Here is a 21,144-nt window from a genome sequence, read left to right on the forward strand (position 1 = left end):
GAAAGCGCAACAAGCAAATAAATAAATATTTTCTCATTAATTTTTTATAAAACTAACATTGTAACTTCACCGTAATTGAAATATTAATAATATACATAATTTACAATCCTAAACTACTTTAAATTCATATTTTTATAAAGACAGATAAATATATTAAATGTTTTGTTATATTTTATAATATTAATCTATAAAAAAAAAAAAAACGATTTTAGTCTTTATTAGTTTGTTAACGGTGTTAATTTATAAAATAGCTAGTAAATCGTCCGGCATTGCATCTCTGAAAGTTATTAATAGAGAGAAGGAAAAGTGCTTTTAGACTAACTATGCATTTAAATAAATATACATAATTACTTTATAGATAATACATAGTTAGTCATAAACAGTGGCGTAAATAGGGCGGTGTTAACGATGCCCAGGTACAGGGCGTAGACTCTCGGGGGCGCAAGAATAGACTGACTGGGCAGGACTATTGTTTTTTCGTTTTTCTGTTATTAGAATTCCGCTAAGGCCCTAGTACTCTATTCTAATACAAACGTATTTACATGCTAGTATCATTAAAAACATACATCGCACTAATTTTTTCGGCAGCTCACGAGCGTATTTGTGTTTAGTGTTTATCGTCAATGGGCAACGCATTTGCAGTAGTGAACCTGCGTTTAAGTGAGCGAGACAGTAAAATAGGCAAAGGGTCTGCTTAAATACGGCGCAGTTATAGAAACTCGCACAGGGCGCAGAAAGGGCTATTTACGGCACTGCTCATAAATAAATAATCAAGATATATTATAAAAGAAAATAAAGTAATCGTAATTTACACATATTTTTTGTAGGCTATCTTAATATCATCATCATACATCAATTTGTGGTACATTACAGCGTTGGGAACGAAAGTGTTGTATCCCTTGTGTCTGTTACCCTGGCTGACTCACTTTGTGCTGAGTAGTAAGTAAGTTGAATTATATGTTAGTCAAATCAGTGTATGCAATATTATTTTTGGATCCGTCATCGTTCAGCCATTACACACCCAAAATTTACAATTTATACACACATACCTTTCTCGTTTTTCAGTCTTTCAATCAGGTTGAAGCATCAAGTAAAACTTCCCTTTCCTTCTTGGACTCTTGGAGGATATTGTACAATTTCATGGATATTTTCCTCCTATAATTACTGAAGGAACAAGATAAAAAAATATATGTAAATAAATAAATAAATATGAGACAACATCACATACATTACTCTGATCCTGATCTAGAACAAGACCACATGTGTTATGGAAAATTAGAAGTAACGACGGTACCACAAACACCCATACCCAAGACAACATAGAAAACTAATGATAATCTACATTGACTCGGCCGGGAATCGAACCCGGGACCTCGGAGTGGCATACCCATGCAAACCGGTGTACACACCACTGGACCACGGAGGTCGTCAAATATATGACTCTTTAACGAATTTTATTAGCAAATCGGCATGCCCTGCATTTTGAATATGTAATATCATCGAAAACATTCATTTAAAATATATGCTATATTTTTTTCCACTTACTTAATATGCATCGTTATATTACGTTTAACTAACGTAACATTATTATTAATTGTAGCCTATGTATTATTTTGATGTCTAACCTATTATATTTATTAAAAAAATCATCCAAATCCGTTTATTAGTTTCCTCATGAAAGTGTAACAAATATATATACATCCTCAAAAACTTGCACCCTTATAATAGTGTTATTATCGATCGTGAAAACGGTGTCGAAATCTATTAATCTGAAACAGACGTAAGAAACGATTATTTTAATATATAGGTAGTCATTTATCTTTAGCTGAGTCGATCCCGAAATGATGAACGGTCAAGGCAATTCCGTTGTTATTAAGCCAAGCAATCTGCCAGATCACGATGATCCAAGTAATTATTTCAATCTCTAAGCCGTACTATATATAGATATCGATATATACTACGTTCACGTGTATATAATAATACTAGCTGTTTTCACGACCTTGTACGCCTTTACATATAACAAAAAAAAAATTGTAGCCTAAGATAATCCATGTTTTATCACTTATCTGACAGTGAAAGTCCCGTCGAAATCAGTCCAGCCGTTCCAGAGATTAGCCGGAAAAAACATGCAGACAGACAGACAAAAACATGTTATTTTGGTATATGTACCGTGTATGTACATATGCATTGAGTAAAGAAATCGGCCTAGAGCGTGTCGGACACGCACATGAAAGGGTTCCGTAGCTATAAGATGAATGATAATTATTTTTCGATAATTTTAAAAACCAATTTATGAATTATCAGTATACATACATCTGTCCACCAATTTTCGTGATAATCGGTACAGAAACGGCGGAGAACGAGACAGGATAGACAAACGGACAGACATGACGAAACCATAAGGGTTCCTAGTAGACTACGGAACCCTAAAAAGGGCTATTTTAATATTACAAACAGACACTCCAATTTTATTATATGTATAAATTTTAAGTTTTATTAAAAAATAATTGAGATTAGTTTTTATATTCAGGATTGTTTTTACAATGGAATACTTTGTTAAGTCTTTACACTGGATTAATTAAACGACGCATTCGTTATAATAACGAAACAGCAATGAGTTGGCATGCCAGTTACAGTTGTCATAGACTATGATTTTTAAACCAAGCAAAAAGGATCCTATTATACAAAATTTACATCTATTTCTTAATATGATGTTAAAAAGTTAACTGTTTGTCTGCGAATTGATATTATATAGATATATATGTAAATTTATTTATTTAATTTTACAATAGATTTGTATTCCATTTTGTTCATTCTTATAAAATTTATGGGTCCATAAGTCTGAGATTTCAATTCAAGTCTTTTTAAGTAAAGTAAGCTACAAAAACCGATACAATAAATTTTAGTTTTGTGTGTCTGTTGGTAAGTAAACAAGGAATTAAAAAGACCTATGAATCGTCATTAAACATTATATTGACTGCTACTACCGGTTCGGAATGTAGAATCTACCGAGAAGAACCGGAACGAAACTTCGTAGGTATCTCTTTGTGGTTACTAATTTCCAGCTGGCATTAATATTAGTAGGCTTAGAATTGTCTTATTATTCCACTATAAAGTTTTATGTTGGTAGATGGTTAAACCGCCAGAATTATCTATTAACACCATGAATATTTAGTATTTCAATAACTAGAACCACACAAACCAACAAATGTATAAACACCATTAAAGATTCAAGTATTAAAAATCATATGAATAACATTCCTGACAATTTTTCCTAAAAAACGCGAGCCGTGTAAGAAATATAAGCGATTTCTTTCAATTCGCAATAAACCACACAATCCGTAACCTGAGACGTGAAATATCGCCATCTCTGTCGGATTTAGTTTGATAACCCAACTCATATCACAAGATTTGTTTGAATAATTGAAGGCAATATTGATCATAGCAAAAGTACTCTCAGAAAATTAAAGTCTCCGGATCCTCAATCATAAAATACAATGTAAATGGCCGGTGTAGGTTATTGTGTACGCTATCGAGAGCCTATCTCATCACAAAGGGTATAATACGAGGCTGATCAACCCAGGAGACGAGATCTGACTATACCGAGTGTCACGACGATAGCATGAATGCTATTCATACTTTTCCACCATTTTCTAGTCCAAGATGTAAGCGGTGACGATTTTCGAAATAGTCAAATTGAAGTTCTTTTGAAAATATTGTATTTGCGTATACAATGATAGAATACATGGGTGGATACATAAATACAATACCTCAATACATACAGATTTTTTCACGATGTTATTCCTAAATAGGTAATTAAAACTCCACATTCTGTAATTCAATATGTTTCTATTGAATTACAGAATTTGAGTTCATTTGGATCAACAAATGAACTGAAACTAAAAATGTACATACTCTTAATAAATTTATTATGGCCATTATGACGACAACAAAGTTGATAGTATACAAAAAAAGGTAACATTAATTTACAATTAATAATAATTTAAATTGGAAGATCGCAAATAAGAGTTATTTGGTCTAGTTATTTCGATCACCAAATCTTTCAAAGATAATTTAAAAATCGAACCCGCTCTTCCATATTTTGGACCAATCGTAAACGCGGATAATGGTGGAGTTGTCTCGAAGCCCGAAGTCAATTCCTGGCACATTGTCCGCAGAGAAAGGCCCGATCCGCTCTGTTCAGCTAAATGTACTTTTACGATGATTTTATTACAGATGTTCTTAAGTCGTTTCGCAATTGTGATCAGCCTTTTGAAATGGTTTAAGCCCATTCTTTTCGACAATATACTTCAATAGTATCAAATTATTGAAAACTTTTCCTTTCAATCCACTTTTATTAAGTGGATTTGTCCAACTCGTCATATAGTCCAACACTATTGCTGTGTCGTTTTAAAGATTGTGATTCATTGTAATTGCAGGCAGGCACCATTTTAGTTCATGGCAAGAGTAGTGAAGTTAATGGCATTTTGTCTTCATTTGTAAAGGATTATTAGTATTTCTTTGTCGGTAGGGAAAAATGACGAGCTGGAAGTTTATTATTATTTTTTATGTAATTTTAAAATTAAAGTAGCCTTATTATATTAGATATACCAGTAAAATCCAAACAAACAGACTGAAAGACTAAATACGCATTTAGGAAAAAGCTGACACTCCAATTTTGTTATATGTATGTTTAGGAGATGTGACGAGACAGCGGTCACGCTGAATTTCTTTCTTTCTTTTCAGGTCTGAATTTTTAGAAATTTAACAATGGCGAACTAAATGTAATACTTCATACTAAATAATAATGCATTATATATAATTTTTATGATATTACTTGAAAAATAAAATAGTCGTGACATAACAATTACATGAAACTGCAATAATGTTTCCCATTTATTACTGCTGATGATTACGGAATGTTTTTAAGTATTCATTAAATTTTAACACATACGTCATACTTCGATTATTTCCAAGCATAAAAGGCAACAGAATTCGCATTACGGATGATAATTTATAACAATAATTTCAACGGAATGTTACCTCACGCCGCTTTATTCGATTGGCAATGAGTTTTAAATGCAGATAAACAAAAGAAAACAACGAAGAAAACAATTATTCAACTAAATTAGCTTATCAACGACTTGAGGGCGTTGAACTCCTATGTGTTGTATACTCTCAAATACCTATTGAACATAGGTGAATCCTTCCACTTAATGCCTTTACCCGAGCCTTAATGAACTAAAAATTAATACCAACCCTTTTTTGAATTGCGTAAGTTTGGAATTGCGTCGATTTATCTTTGCTGAAATGATGGTTATTTGAGTCAGTGGCGTTGACTTGACCAGAATAACTACTAATAAACTATCAGTCAACCTTGAATTTTTAGAGAAATTCACAAGATCACTTGCATTAACCACCATGGCGTCTGAAATCCTGATGTCCTCCTGACCAAACTTTAAACAAAACGGCCAATTCCAGGCCAGCGAGGTAACGCATCAATTATTTTCAAGATTTCTTGTCAACTTACGATATTATCAAATAGATGTGATGATTCCTGAGACCTCTTATTCCATTGCTTTTAAAGCTGGTCAAATTTTTGGAATTATCTCAACGACAACGACAACAGCCTTTAAGTTCCCACTGCTGGGCTAAGACTTTCTCCCCCTTTGAGGAGAAGGTTTGGAACATATTCCACCACGCTGTTCTAATGCGGAATAGTGGAATACATATGTGGCAGAATTTCTATGAAATTGGACACATGCAGGTTTGCTCAGGACGTTTTCCTTCACCGCCGAGCACGTGATGAATTATAAACACAAATTAAGCACATGAAAGTTCAGTGGTTTCAGAAGGTTGGCTATAGTAACTAAATAACTCCAGTAGCATGATCATCCAATTGGGTCAGATTGCCATCAAATCTGATGAAGGGATGATGATCTATTACAATTAGTGCACTATTATAAAGAGCAATTCAATGTGCCCAATTTATTATATTATAAACATTGAGATCAGTGAAGGAAATGTTGAAACCATAATCTCACCAGATAATGAGACAAAATTAGAAAGTCTTCAACAAGAAGGCAATTGACATTGCTTTTAGTTTCACAATGGATGCCATTTAATTTCTTTTTACGCGGTCGAATGTATTTTTCTTTCCGAACGTACCATCTCCCCAGTGCGAACAGTTCCGGATAGCAGCTTTAGAAATAAAACCACTTTTATACGAAGCTGCAATTTCACCTCAGTACCTTGAAATAACCATTTAACCACTAATTTAGTGCCATGCGCTTTCTATACATTTCTTTGTTCTATACTTTACCATAATAGCTTTTAATGTAAACTGACGGTATAGACGGGGTTTGTTTTAAATTGATTTTAGTAAGGCAGACGAAACTGGATCTGGTGGTTAGTTGTCTTCGCCTGAAGTTTTGAAGTTATGCATCTTCAGACGTGTTAAATAACGTAGTGGATTGAAAATTACGTAAAAACATGACAATGTTGAATGTTTGAAGTTAGTTCCAAAATACAGCTGAATATTTTTGTCTCAGGAAACTAGCTTATTTTGCCATTATATTGAAATCTTAATATTACCTTAACATTTTTACAGAGTGGTGCCGTTAAATCAGAGGTGTGTTTGACATTCAGAAAATACATCGTCCATTCACAGAATAGATAATTCCTTTTGATTTTGAAATACGCTGTGGCACTAAATTATGTAATCAAATGCAAAATAATATATCTGAAAATGGAAGACATGTCATATGCTTAAATAAGTACACACTCAAATGTTTCAATGGAAAAATTCAACCTATTTACTTATCATTATACAATACCTACTTATCTCTTAGATTCATTTCATTGGGTAGGATATTTTGAATACGATTAAATTAAAAAATATATATCTTTTAAGAATAATCATAAAAAAATATACCGTAACATGAAAAGAAAAAAATTAAAGTCAACAGTAAACAGTCTTCTACTTAACATTGACAGCCAAAATAAAGAATAAATTATTGATTATGGAGTGGAATTCACCATTATGCCATTGCGAAATTTTAATATTAAAAAGTAAATTTAAATATAGAATGGTTTTCTTGTATTTAATTTCGAAAACACGTTCTATATGAGTTGTCAATAATGATAAGTTATATTAATAGTAACAAAACAGAAACCATTACCGATATTGATGTCTAGTACAGCAGGCATGGATTCTGTACAATTTAAAGTTAATGGATCAGAATATTCAAGTAAGTAAAATTCTATAATGATTACTCGATTAATGATGCGAACTTTTTTGCGTCATTTCAGATAGTTGCCATATTTTTTAATGTTCATTTCATGTGCTAGGCAAACTTTTTTTGTCAATCTATTAGTGTGAGCCTTAAAATAGTCAAGATTTTTTTTAATAAGTAAAACTTTTATCAAAAACTTCTATAAGTATGGATTCAATATATTAGAAAAAATCAATATTATTCTATATGTATGTATGTTATGAGCTTTCTATTTATAATATTAATAATAAATTTACAATTTTTTTTGATAAAACATTTGCATATAAAATTATTGACATTAAGGCATGCAATAGTGACAAAAATGCTAGCATCATGTTGAATAGCAATTCTGATCCTCTTAGCAAAAAAGTAACCAATTCGGAATCAGTCAAGCCAAAAAGGCGAGATGTTATACTTTTACTGAAGGTGCATGGTACTATATCATTATTATATTCAAGTCCGAATGTTTTAACTGCAAATAAGACCAAGATTTGTCTTGGTATCAAAATTTAGAATCAGTGATGAATATTTGTTCGCTTCAGCTGTTTCGGAAGTGGTTAAGACTCTTAATATTGTTTCTTTGATATGAGACGTGACCTACGTATCAACACATGTAGCGTCCCATCCTCGTTGTCAGTCCATCAGGTCTCATGCCATCATCACGACTGGAGTTTTTCGGGGCTGAATAAGAGCAGAAACGTCGATGGTTTATTATATCCATTAAAGTTATTCAATAACAAAATGTACTATTAAATTATTACTATTATTTATGGTATAGGGTGGCGGACGAGGATATGGGCCACCTGATGGTAAGTGGTCATCATTACCCGTAAACAATGACGCTGTAAGAAATATTAACTATTCCTTAAATCGTCCATGCGCCACTAACCTTGGGAACTAAGATATTATGTCCCTTGTGCCTGTATTATTAGTTACATATTATTATTTATTTATAGTGTTTTACCAATATTTGAATGGATATAACCATTATTAGTTAGGCAATTTTTTCTTAGATTAACGAAACCCGCTCTATTTAATTCATAATTTTTTATGGCAATTCTTCTTTAATAATAATTAACATTCTTTCGAAACTGCTGTTATATTTTTTAAAAATATGTTTTACAAGTAGATGAGCCTAATTCAATGTAAAATCATTATCATTGCTTTAATTACCTATCGCGACATTTTGAATTATATTGTAAAACAGGTTTTTTTAAATATTTATTTGAGTCAACCGGATATCGATTAGGTATTGTTTTAAATACCGATTTCATGTTAAAAGATACAAATATTCATAAAAAATACAATTTATACATGTTATAAATATTTTATTAGTTGGTGGGGATGTCAGTTCCACCACAACACTGCTCGAATTCCTGAGAAGATCTCTGGAACTGCGAGGAACCAAATACATGTGCCTGGAAGGCGGATGCGGATCATGTATCATCAGCGTCATAAAATCACCGGGTTCAATGCCAGAAGCGGTTAATTCTGTAAGATAGCCTTTATTGAATTATACATAACAAGACTGTGGTACATTATTTTAATATGCCTCATACAATACAAACTGCGTTTGCAATGCAAAAAAAATGTGTTTGTTTACGACGTCACTTTAGAAATCTCTAAAACTATCAGTGTTTCTTTAATAAACTTGTATTATAAGTATAAACCATCCTATAGAATCACTCTATCTATTAAAAAAAACTTAATCAAAATCCGTTGCCTCATTTCAAAGATCTAAGCATACACAGGGACAGACAGAAAGCGACGTGAAGTATATAAGTGGAAGGGTATACGTGGTATGACACTGACAGTAATCACCACCAGTATTTAGTGATCATGCCCATTGATACTTATTAATAACAAATATTAACAATTCCTCACATATCCACTAGGCAAACTCGGGCACGGCATCTCTCATGTGTCTGTAGATATAAAAGCAACTTTATCCTTCAGTCTAAGGGTAGAATATCTGTTGAGTATGTGACAGGTGTCTGGGAAGCAACTAGTAGAATTTACATCAAGTCTCCCTACGAAGAATAGGATGGCAAAAATCAAACATAATGAGCCATCTATAAGAATTTTAGTGGACACTGTTATATGTGGAGCTACAATTTTAAAGTCTTTGGTATTTTATACTACTCGGTCCATCATAAATTGTTTAAATTTCGAAATGTAACGATATTGAAAATCAAGATGACAACACTATTTTTCTCGGATCACATTTTCTTTGAATACCTTGATAGTTTTTATTTTGTCTAGTATGTAGCTGCGATGATTAAATTGACTTAAATATTTTAAATTAATGTTCGATATAGTCAGTTGTTTTAGCTGATAAAAGCTGGAATTAGTTAACCTGAATAAAATGTTATAATAATCATAATATTACGACTCTTGAATGAAATATATTTATAACATTCATTGGAAACTTTCATCAAAACACAATTACCAATAGGTTATTAACAGAAAAAGCATTATTTCAGTGTATGGTATCACTACCATCTTGTCATGGCTGGGAGGTTACGACTATTGAGAAGGTTGGTAACCGGCTTGATGGATACCATCCCTTACAAAAGACACTCGCAGAGACGAACGGTACTCAATGTGGCTACTGTAGTCCAGGCTTCGTGATGTCAATGTACAAGTAAGTTTATTTTAATCTACATAAATATATAAATACTAACTGATAGTTATTGAATATACAGTACTCATATAAAAGTGGATTCACAAGGTCCCACTTGACAATCAAGAATGATAATCAAGAAGAATGTTGGTAGGATAAACATGTGCCAGAATTTTTGTGAAATTAGACACATGCAGGTTTCCTCGCGGCTGATCACGAGATGAATTTGTGTTTAAATTTAACACATGAATATTCAGTGGTGCTTGTCTGGGTCTGAACTCGCAAACATCGGGAAAGATGTACGCGTTCTCACCTCTGGACCATCTCGGCTCACTTGACTTGACAATCAATGTTCAATAAATCGATAATTTTTGTTTAATGTGTACTGCTTCCCGTGTGGCCCAAAAACCATATAAATCTTAAATTTGTATCAATAATTGTAACTGCGTTGTATAATTATAAATCGACTTTTAAGTAGTCTAATGTTTTTCATTTCATTTTACTTATGAGGACTCTAAAAAAGATTTTGAATACGCAATTATTTTTATTACTTTTTAGTGCATATTCATTTGTTTTAAAATATTTTTTTGTTCGAAGACGGTTTATCTTTTGTTAAAACTTTTATTTATGTAAGGCTTTCTGTAAAACTACAGTGTTAGATGAAATTATTCTTACCAGATCTACTATTGAAAATTCTTGACTATAAGAGATAATCAATTTAAAGGCAGGCATATATAGGCATCACTGCAAGTAATCTAACTGATTGGACAATCAAAACAGTATTGGTTATATCTAAGACATAATATTATGAATAAGAATATAATAGTCTGAGAATGTAGAAGTGTATGATAACACACACACACACACACACAACAAAATGAGGTAAACACAAATGTGGCTCGAAACCGCGATCATTAACGTAGAAACATATTGCATTGGAAGCTACGCGAATCGGTCTCCATATAATACAATCTCCTAAATCCTTTAATTGAGTGTGAGCGTTGCAAATTGCTTTTCAACGGGATAATGCGGTCGGACCTACCTTTACTTTAGGCTGGCGACCCTTATGGTATAAGCCTGTGGCTTCCAAAATTTATTCATGTAGATTACGTTAAGTGAGATAATTAATATTAAGACTTACATATACATATGTTTACTTATTTATATAAATGAATACTATACCCACCTAAATGTATATGTAACGCGATACTTAAATCAGACAGCGATATTTGAGAAACGTCGTTTTCTATTTCATTGTTTATTTTGTCTTCTTATTTACATAGGAACACAGCTAAACTCTAATATATATATTATTGTTAACAATTTTAATGTAAAATTTATTCGTTTTTTTTTTGTTTAAAATTTTATTCAATTACTTCATTGTGTGTTATTGTTTTGCTATTGCCCTCGACTTCGTGAGAGACTTTAAAGATTTAATAAAAGGGCTACACAAACTCAATATTAGTATAATTTCCTGATCTGAGTGAAACTCAGAAATATTATAATATAATAACCAAATGCATTGGATAAGTCATAAAAACCTCCAGCTTCATAGAAATGTGTTATAAGCTCGAGCATTGATGGCAGCGCAATCATTGCAAATGCATTGTAATATATTATATTAAATAAGCATCAATAAGATAGCACTGACTAATATTCCTTATATTCCTTTTGAGTGATTACTAATATTCCTATTTATTACCCATTAAATATTTGTCATAAACAAAAACATTTACAGCTTATTAAAGAGCAAAAGGAAAACGATGATAGAAATAGAACAACAGCTGTCCAGTAATATATGCAGGTGTACTGGGTACAGAACCATTTTACAAGCATTTAAGAAGTTTGCCAGTGATGCGCCAGAACCAAATAAAATAATGGATATAGAAGATATTTCCCTATGTAACAAAACCAAAGAGATATGTATGAAAAGTAACATAAAAGATAACGATTGGTACTTTGTGTCTGAAGATAGTTTGGGAGAAATTAATATACATATTGATTTAAAAGATAATAGAAAATGGTTTCGAGTGAATTCAGTTGAAGATGTATTTAATATATTACGGAAAGAAGGCGATGATTCTTATATGCTCGTTGCGGGGAATACTGGAAAAGGTAACATTAGCGGTTCGATTTTCAAAACACAGTGTTTTTCTGGTTTTTGTAACAGTACAGTAACAGCCTAAAAATTTCCCACTGGACTAAGGCCTCATCTCCTATTATAGAGAGGGCTTTAAACATATTCTACCACGCTGTTCCAATGCGGGTTGGTGGAATACACATGTGAAAGAATTTCGATGAAATTAGACACATGTAGGCTTTCTCACGATATTTTCCTTCACCACCGAGCACGAGATGAATTATAATAAGCACATATATATAGTGGTGCTTGCCTGGGTTTGAACCCGAAATCATTGGTTTAGATGCACGCGTTCTAACCACTAGGCTATCTCAGTTCTTTGTAAAAGGTTTTATAAGTAAAGAAAATTCTTTGGACTGTTTATTTTTTATTAATACCTATCTCTTTTTAGGAGTACGTCCGATTATAGAATATCCTCGTATTTTAATAGATGTCACTGCTATAAGGGATCTGAAGGGTTTCTATTTCGACCAAAACATGGTTGTTGGAGCTGGAACAACACTATCAGAACTGATAGATATATTTGCTGACACATCTGACACTGAGTATTTTGGTTACCTGAAAGTTATTAATGATCATATTGAATTAGTGGCCAACGTTGCTATCAGAAATGTAAGATTACATAGATTTTTATAGGGTATAGGTTGGCTGACGAGCATATGGGCCTGATGGTAGGTGGTCACCGCCCATAGACAATGGCTCTGTGAGAAATATTAACCATTCCTTACAACGCCAATGTGCTACAAACCTTGTGAAGTAAGATGTTATGTCCCTTGTGCCTGTTACATTGACTCACTCACTTTTCAAACTGGACCACAACAATACTGATTACGCTTGTTTGGGGGTAGAATATCTGATGAGTGAGTGGTACCTACCCATACTGCTCTAATAATTAATCATTGATTTGGTCATACCTGTTCAAGGTCTAGCTCAAATTCATAGTAAGTATGAATATAATTTAATTGTTTCAGCAAGGAACAATAGCGGGAAACTTGATGATAAAACATATGTATCGCGACTTCTCTTCTGACATTTTTCTCCTTTTTCAAGCGGTCGGAGCGCAGCTGACGTTAAGTAAATATACTAACTTATCGTATTATGGTTTATCAGTTATTTACATAACAATTTTAACTAAGATTTCCTTAGCAGTCTTATAAAAAAAAGAATCATAAATCATGACCCCGTGGAATAGTGAGAATATAGTCAATGAATCGCAATTCCATTCCCTGGAATTAAGTAGGAATTCTGGCAATAATATTTATTTTCATTTTACTTTAGGATCTGCTAATGGTGTTACGAAAACAGTCACTATGGAAAATTTTCTAAACGAAAACATGAGAGGAAAAATAATATTGAATGTTCTACTGCCACCTTTAAATACTGCTAATAAATTGGTTACTTACAAGGTACTTTAACGCGTCTTTATATGATAATAGTCATTCGTCGAGTAGTGTCTACACCGGTTTTCATGGGTACGCCACTCGGATTCCGGGTTCGATTCCCGGCCGGAGTCGACGTAGAAAAAGTTCATTGGTTTTCTACGTTGTCTTAGGTCTGGATGTTTGTGGTACCGTCGTTATTTCCGGTTTCTCATAACACAAGTGATTTAGCTACTTAGATTAGGATCAGAGTAACGTATGTGACGTGGTCCAATATTTATTCATTTAAGCTTAAATTTTGAAAGAATACTCATCCTTATTATTAATGCAAGATAAAATTTACAGGTGTCAGCAAGATCCCGAAATGCACATGCAATTGTTAATGCAGCGTTTCTCTATAAGCTAAATGAGGACGATAACAATGTGTTAAAATCTAGAATTGTATTCGGTGGGTTGTCTTCAAATTTTTCAAGAGCTACAAAAACAGAGCATTTTGTCATTGGAAAAATGCTCTTCAATAACGATACATTGCAACAAACCATCAAAATACTCTCCGATGAACTCATGGTAACCGATCTTCCACCTGAACCCTCGGTTCAGTATAGAAAACAGCTGGCAATAGGACTCTTTTATAAGGTGAAAATGTATTAATATTTTATTTATTACACAAAACAAGTCAAAATTGTATTTGATGTAATAAAGCAATTTCAAGCTTTGACTGACGGCCCGATAGCATTTTGTTAAAAGACATTCAGATCAATATATTATAACATTTTCTTTTTAAAGCTTAATATCAATAAGATCTTAAAATAATTTTGAAACATTATTAAGTATTTTTTTTTAAACATGAATTCATCTTTTACAGGGACTTTTATTTCTGTCTCCCCAAAACATATTGCACTCACGTTACAAATCCGGTAAGATAAAACTTCATCAAACGCGTCCAGTCTCTTCTGCGTCGCAGACTTTTCCAACTGATCCAAATATATGGCCTCTTAATGAACCAATACCTAAGGTGGAAGCTTTGGTAAGATTTGTTATTTATGAACATTTAAACATTTAAATTAAAATTATAGAATATACCCGTACACAAATTAGCTTATTTTAATAATATCCATATTAAAATTAATAGTACCAGTGCGCGGGAGAAGCAAAGTATGTAGACGATCATCCATCCCTACCCAGAGAAGTGTTTGCTACCTTTGTCCTTACAACTATCGCAAGAGGAAACATAGACAGCATAGATGCTTCGGAAGCTTTGGTAGGTACCATAAATAAGATTAAAAATGAAACAATAGCAAAGATTTTTGTTATATTAAAAACCAATTTCAGAATTTCCCAGGCGTTATAGCCTTCTATACAGCAAAAGATATACCAGGTATTAATTCATTTACACCACCTGAAGACCAAGATAGCATTACCAACGAAGAGATACTATGTGACGGTGAAGTTTTTTATTACAACCAACCTTTAGGTATCATCGTAGCGGAATCTTATGATATAGCTAACAGGGCTCGATTATTGGTTAAAGTTAAGTACAGTAATGTACGTCAACCCAAAATGGATATAAGGAATCTTAAAAATGATCCCAGTCAAGTTACATTTTACTCATCAATTAAGGCAACTGATAAAGGCAGTGATGTGGTGAAAGTTATCAAAGGTGAAAAAACAATGTTCGGGCAATATCATTTTTGTTTGGAAAACTTGTCGTGTGTGTCCTGGCCAACTGAGGAAGGCATCAAAGCTACTCCTACGTCACACTACCTTGCTGCTGCCCAAACGATGGCAGCGCGATGCTTGAACATCGATCAGAGCAGGTACGGACTCGTAACACTTGAATTATGAAAATTTAAATTTAAAAATTACCTGAGGTGGCACAGTTTTTAGAACGATGAGTCTTAACCGATGATTTCGGGTTCAAACCCAGGCAATCACCACTATATGCAAGTGCTTAATTTATGTTTGTTGTGAAGGGAAACATCGTGAGGAAACCTGCATGAGTCTAATTTCATCAAAATTCTGCCACATGTGCATTCTATCAACCTGCACTGGAACAGCGTGGGGGAATATGTTCCAAGCCCTCTTCTTAATGGGAGAGGAGGCCTTAGCCCAGCACGGGGAATTTTACAGGTTGTTACTTAATTTATTGAAGCTTCAAAAACACAGGGTCGACATGAAAGTTCATCGAGTTGGAGGAAGCTTTGGATTGAAATTGTCAAGACAGACACTTATAACTACGGCTTGTTGTATCGCTACCTACAAACTGAACCGACCATGCAGATTCCTCTTGCCATTAAGAATTCAAACTCGTGCACTTGGTAAAAGAATGCCTTCTATGACGAATTATGAGGTAGGTAAACAGGGTATTATTTGTAGAGTATAATATGAATTAAAATGTTGCCATATAAATATTCCCATTAATTTATTTTAGTTTTTCATGACAACAATGTATATGATGTATGTAATACGTTACATAGCATGAGCAAAGAGGGGATGGAGGGGTATACCGTTTATCGATGATAAATATACAAGTATACAATTTGATCTTACTCCCAACTCGATCATCGAAGATCGTCATCATCGTCAGAAACAGCTCATGTTTGTCCACTGCTGAGGCCTATGCCTCTCCAAATGCGGCGTGCATTGTGTGTGTGTGTATGTGTTACTGTGGTTTTTATGCAGCTACTCGCATCCAGCGCCTGATATTTTGCATAAATCGTCAAGATGCATGACAATAAATTGGTTGTGTACAAAAATCAGTGACATAATTATTTTACTTCTTTTAGATAGGCGTAAATAGTGAAGGTGTTGTTCAGTACGTGAATTATGACATATATGACGATAATGGTTACATTGTCAATGAACTCCTTGTGCGTATCACCGAAGGAACCTATTACAATTGCTATGACAAGGCGAGGTGGGATTTTAGATGTTACAATGTTATATCCGATACTCCTTCAAATACTTGGTTTCGTTCCCCAGGTAAAAAAAAAACTTCATATTTTAATTGCTTTGAACTAATGAATCATTTTGATAATTATTACCTTTTGCAGTTTTGTCAAGATAAGGCAAAGGCTGCAGTATTATACGCAGTAATGTAATATTTTCAAAAAGAGGAATATCGTTAGATCGAAATTTATTTATTGCATCATCCATATCACAGATTTCCATTGATGTGAAGTGTTATGTGATTCCAGTGAGCAATTAACTAGTTAGAGCTGAAACTGCTAAGTAAGGTAGAACACATGAATGTTAGAGTTAAATACTGCACTACTGATAACACTAATGAATTGTCATTGTGTCTCATTTGTGTTTTCACTGAAATTCGTTTTGTTGGGTGAAAGTAAATATTAAAATGAATCCTATATGTGACAGAAGAACATCTAACATATGTTTATTACATGTCTCAGAACAGGTGGTCCAAACTTTAAACCTTCTACTGAAAAGGAGAGGAGGCTTTAGTCATAAGAATATTTACAAGCCCGTTATAAATAATATTTATAAAGATGTACCTTAATTACATTTCCAGGTACATTGGAGGCTATTATTGGTGCTGAAACAATCATGGAACGAATAGCTTACGAACTGGACTTAGATCCCTTAACAGTTCGCTTAAATAATCTAGACAAAGAATTCGGTGACCTTATTGAAATGACCAATACTCTTAAAGATGATTCGAATTACTTGGAAAGAAAAAAAGCAACAGACAAATTTAATTCAGAAAATAGATGGAAAAAGCGAGGCTTGAGATTTGCTCTAATGAGATGGAACAGCATCTACCCTTACATATTAAACATAACATTATCAGTCTACAGCGGAGACGGGTCAGTTGCAATAACTCATGGAGGAATTGAATTAGGTCAAGGCATTAACACTAAAGCAATTCAAGTTTGTGCATATTTCTTGAACATACCTGTAAGTAAAATAAAAATTAAAGCCAGCAACACAATGGCCAATCCCAATAATTCATGTACCGTTTCGAGCTTAGGAACACAAAATGTTGCTTTAGGAGTTACAAGATGTTGCAAGGAATTGCTAAAACGATTGGAACCTCTAAGACGAGATATGGGTAACCCAACTTGGGAACAATTAATTGCAAGAGCATATGAATTAGGAATGAATTTACAAGCAAATGGCCTCGCTACATTCGATGACTCGTATAAAAATAATAATGTTTTTGGTGCGATCTTAGCTGAAGTTGAAATCGATGTACTGACAGGTGAATCTGAAATCCTAAGAGTTGATTTATTAGAAGACGTAGGTTGTAGTATTAATCCATTAATAGATATTGGACAAGTAAGTGTTGAAAGATGAATAATTAGTTATCATACAAATATTATTATTGCCCTACCTATTTTATGTTTATTTTCAGATTGAAGGTGCGTTCGTACAGGGAGTGGGGTATATGACATCTGAAGAATTGGTGTACGATCACAGCACTGGTGAACTGCTCACTGATCGATCTTGGAATTACTATGTGCCACAAGCAACGGACATACCGCAAGACTTTAGAATATACTTTCGGGAGAAATCTTACAGTTATGATGCTATTCTTGGAACAAAAGGTATAAACAAAAAAATATTTAGTTAATATATACAAATTTAATTTTATGTGAACCTCTCAAAGTGTAATTTTTTATGCTCATACTTATTTGATTATTATTTACTATCCGGCTTCATTACTTCAATACGCCATGGGTGCAATACCGATACTGAAAATACTATAGAAATTGTTTATTTCCGACATCACATTAGAAACTTCTGAATTCTAAAATTATTATATTATAATACATGGACAATATAGTAAAGGTATGTTTTATAGGAAGGTTTTTGTATCTCTCGAATCAATCTATCTATTATAATAACCACACCAAAATCCGTTGCGTAATTTTAAAGATCTGAGCATACATAGGGACAGACAGCGGTAAGCGACTTTGTTTTGTACTATGTAATGATAATGATATGTTTTAGATAGACCGTAAAAGCATACCAATATAATAAAGAATTGTTTAACGATTGTTTATTTTATAGTTCGACATAATATGTATATGTATGACCAGAAGCCGGTAGGATTATTTAGTTCAGGTTCATCATCTTCCACATACATATTCACGAAATAATAAAATCTATAGCTGGATTCGTATATTGATTTTTACTATATTTTATAAGCAACCATCTGTCCACCGCTTCTTGACAGCTGACATCTTTTGTTTTTCTGACATGATTCTCACTGGCCATCCATCCATCCATCAGAAGCAAATCTCTCAACTTAGTGATTTCATTTGATTGAATTGTATTTAATTATCTGATACTGCGATATGTATATATAAATAATCGATGTATATTTGTTCGTTTGCAGCAACTAGCGAACCACCTCTCTGTTTGTCAATAGCAGTACCCTTCGCAATGAGAGAGGCAATAGCTTCTGCCAGATTAGAATCAGGAATACCTTCAAATAAATGGTTTGATATAGGTAAATTAAATCTAGAACTTATGAAAAAAACTATATTATAAGTCACTGGTCTTTTAATATACGATAGATACAGATCTATTCTTTATGAACTCACTTGCAGAATTGGGGTAAAAACGACTAACGATAGATAATTAATACGCATTTTGGTGCGTACAGTACATAAATTCAAATTTAAAATTTGTAATTATTATAGTCAAAGTCGCATTTCTATTTATACTTTTCACGATAGTGTTGTGTGAGTTTTAAGATATTGATTTCAAAATAATTTACCAGGTCGTAATTATTTTGCTGTAATCAAAAAGGTTTGGTAGCTAACTCTTATTAACGCTATTTTTCAGATGGACCATATACAGTGGAAAAAATATGTCTGTCGTGCGAAACCAAAATCGAGGATTTCAAATTTTACTGATAGCTTATATTAATATTCATTAATACTTAAAATGTTTGTATGTATATTTACAAATAAAATGGATATGGGTTTTGTTCTTTAATATCCGTTCACAAAATATTGCCATGTTTATTTTTAACTGAGAATTTTGAAAACGCAGTTTCCAAATAATTAAGAAAGGGAGTGAAAATATTACCAACTGAAAGTTCACCTAACATCGGGCAGAAAGACAAAAGCTGGAAACTTCCCAAAGAATTTATTCTCGTTGGAAAAACGCATTACTCGTTTCCCTCATGTAAAGTATGTGGGGTTCTCTGGTGCTCAGGAATACCCACGAAAAACCAGTGGTATCCTCTCCGTCTTTTCAGTGGGCCCCACAGGATCGCTTTTGCCTACTGTGACGCCTCCCCAAAGAACCTGCATTATGAATGTCAAAGACAGATTTATATTTAGTATTAAATGCTCATCTTCTTATTATGTCGACTTGAAGCCGTTTTGTAAAACAATTACTCCCTCCAAGCAAAACCGTTTAAGGTCTTAAATAGAAGAAAGTCCAACTTTTTCAAACAAAAACACTTTTCGAATTGTATTTTGCAATACTGTGCTGAAAGCAAAAACGAATTATAAAGTTTTGGGTTCCCCTTAAGAACCTTTTGATACAAATTCTTGTAGAAAAAAAATGGATTTTAAATTATTGTATAAAAAAATAAAGTAACAGTCTGTAAATTTCCCACTGCTGGTCTAAGGCCTCTTCTCCCATTAAGGAGAGGGCTTGGAACGTATTCCACCATGCTGTTCCAATCGGAATCGGTAAAATTCGATGAAATTAGCATGCAGGTTTTCTCACGATGTTTTCCTTCACCGTCGAACACGACATAAATTATAAACACAAATTAAGCACATACATATATAGTGGTGCTTGCCTGGGTTTGAACCTGAAATCGTCGGTTAAGATGCACTTGTTCTAACCGTTTCAATAATTGTATACCACAACGTAAAGAAAGTTGTCAATTTACCCAAATCTACTGGAAGTCTTCTCTCGACCGCGTCACACCAATAAGGGTTGGCATGATACACATATGTTATTTTTTCGACATATACCGGTTTCCTCACGATGTACTTTTATTTAAAAAGGGTAGGTCGAATTACGTATCGGTCGCCTAGTGGGTAATGGTCACTACTAATTATAGACTTAAGAAAGATAAGAAATATAAAATAATATAAAAAAGGTGATTTGATTTAACCATCCCTAGCATGGTCAACGCGCTACTAACCTTGAGAACTTAGATATTAATTTGTCTCTCTGCTTGCTGTTACGCTGACTCACTAAACTCTTATACATTAATCCGTAAATCCGTACCACCAAGTAACCTCAAAAGGGCCGCCAAGTGATGTAGAAAATCGCAAGCTTCACCCTGCTATTTCGACTATATTCCATATTATTGTTAAAAAAATAAATAAGAAACCACAACGAAAACCAAATAATCTCCTTAGAATACTATTTTCCTCTATCTCATTAACATAAAAATTATGACGAAAAACATAAAAACATCAACTTAGCATGACCCGGTATTCGATCTTAAGACATCATCATCAAAAGCTTTCTATGTTAGCTACTGGACCAAGGGAACAGCTCTGAAATATGTATGTACAGTCATATTAGAATTTAATATTTCAAACAGTATTATTCCAGAAATGAAAATATGATTTAATGTCGTATTGATAGCACCGAATCCGTACCTTTGGGAAATCAGTTCAGTCAGTGACTTGAAATGGCGAAATAGTTTATAATCTATGTAATAGAATTATTGCTCTCGTAGTCCTGTAAAATATTCCGGTTTCGTGTACAATAAATGCCAAGTTGATT

The 21,144-nt window shown here is 33.3% G+C and overlaps 1 protein-coding gene across 1 annotated transcript; it reads left to right on the forward strand.

Annotated features, from left to right (window-relative positions):
• Positions 1 to 7,207: 7,207 nt before the first annotated feature.
• Positions 7,208 to 19,298, forward strand: LOC124535867 (xanthine dehydrogenase/oxidase-like). The gene is given in 17 exon segments (XM_047112262.1): positions 7,208 to 7,250; positions 8,610 to 8,767; positions 9,758 to 9,918; positions 11,636 to 11,799; positions 12,429 to 12,649; positions 13,009 to 13,111; positions 13,316 to 13,443; positions 13,762 to 14,052; positions 14,282 to 14,443; positions 14,549 to 14,677; positions 14,749 to 15,311; positions 15,547 to 15,766; positions 16,203 to 16,398; positions 16,946 to 17,712; positions 17,789 to 17,981; positions 18,776 to 18,889; positions 19,228 to 19,298. Coding segments are annotated over 17 exon segments (3,684 nt in total).
• The last annotated feature ends 1,846 nt before the right edge of the window (positions 19,299 to 21,144 follow it).

Source organism: Vanessa cardui, chromosome 15 (assembly GCF_905220365.1).
Source record: "Vanessa cardui chromosome 15, ilVanCard2.1, whole genome shotgun sequence".
Lineage (NCBI taxonomy): Eukaryota > Metazoa > Arthropoda > Insecta > Lepidoptera > Nymphalidae > Vanessa > Vanessa cardui.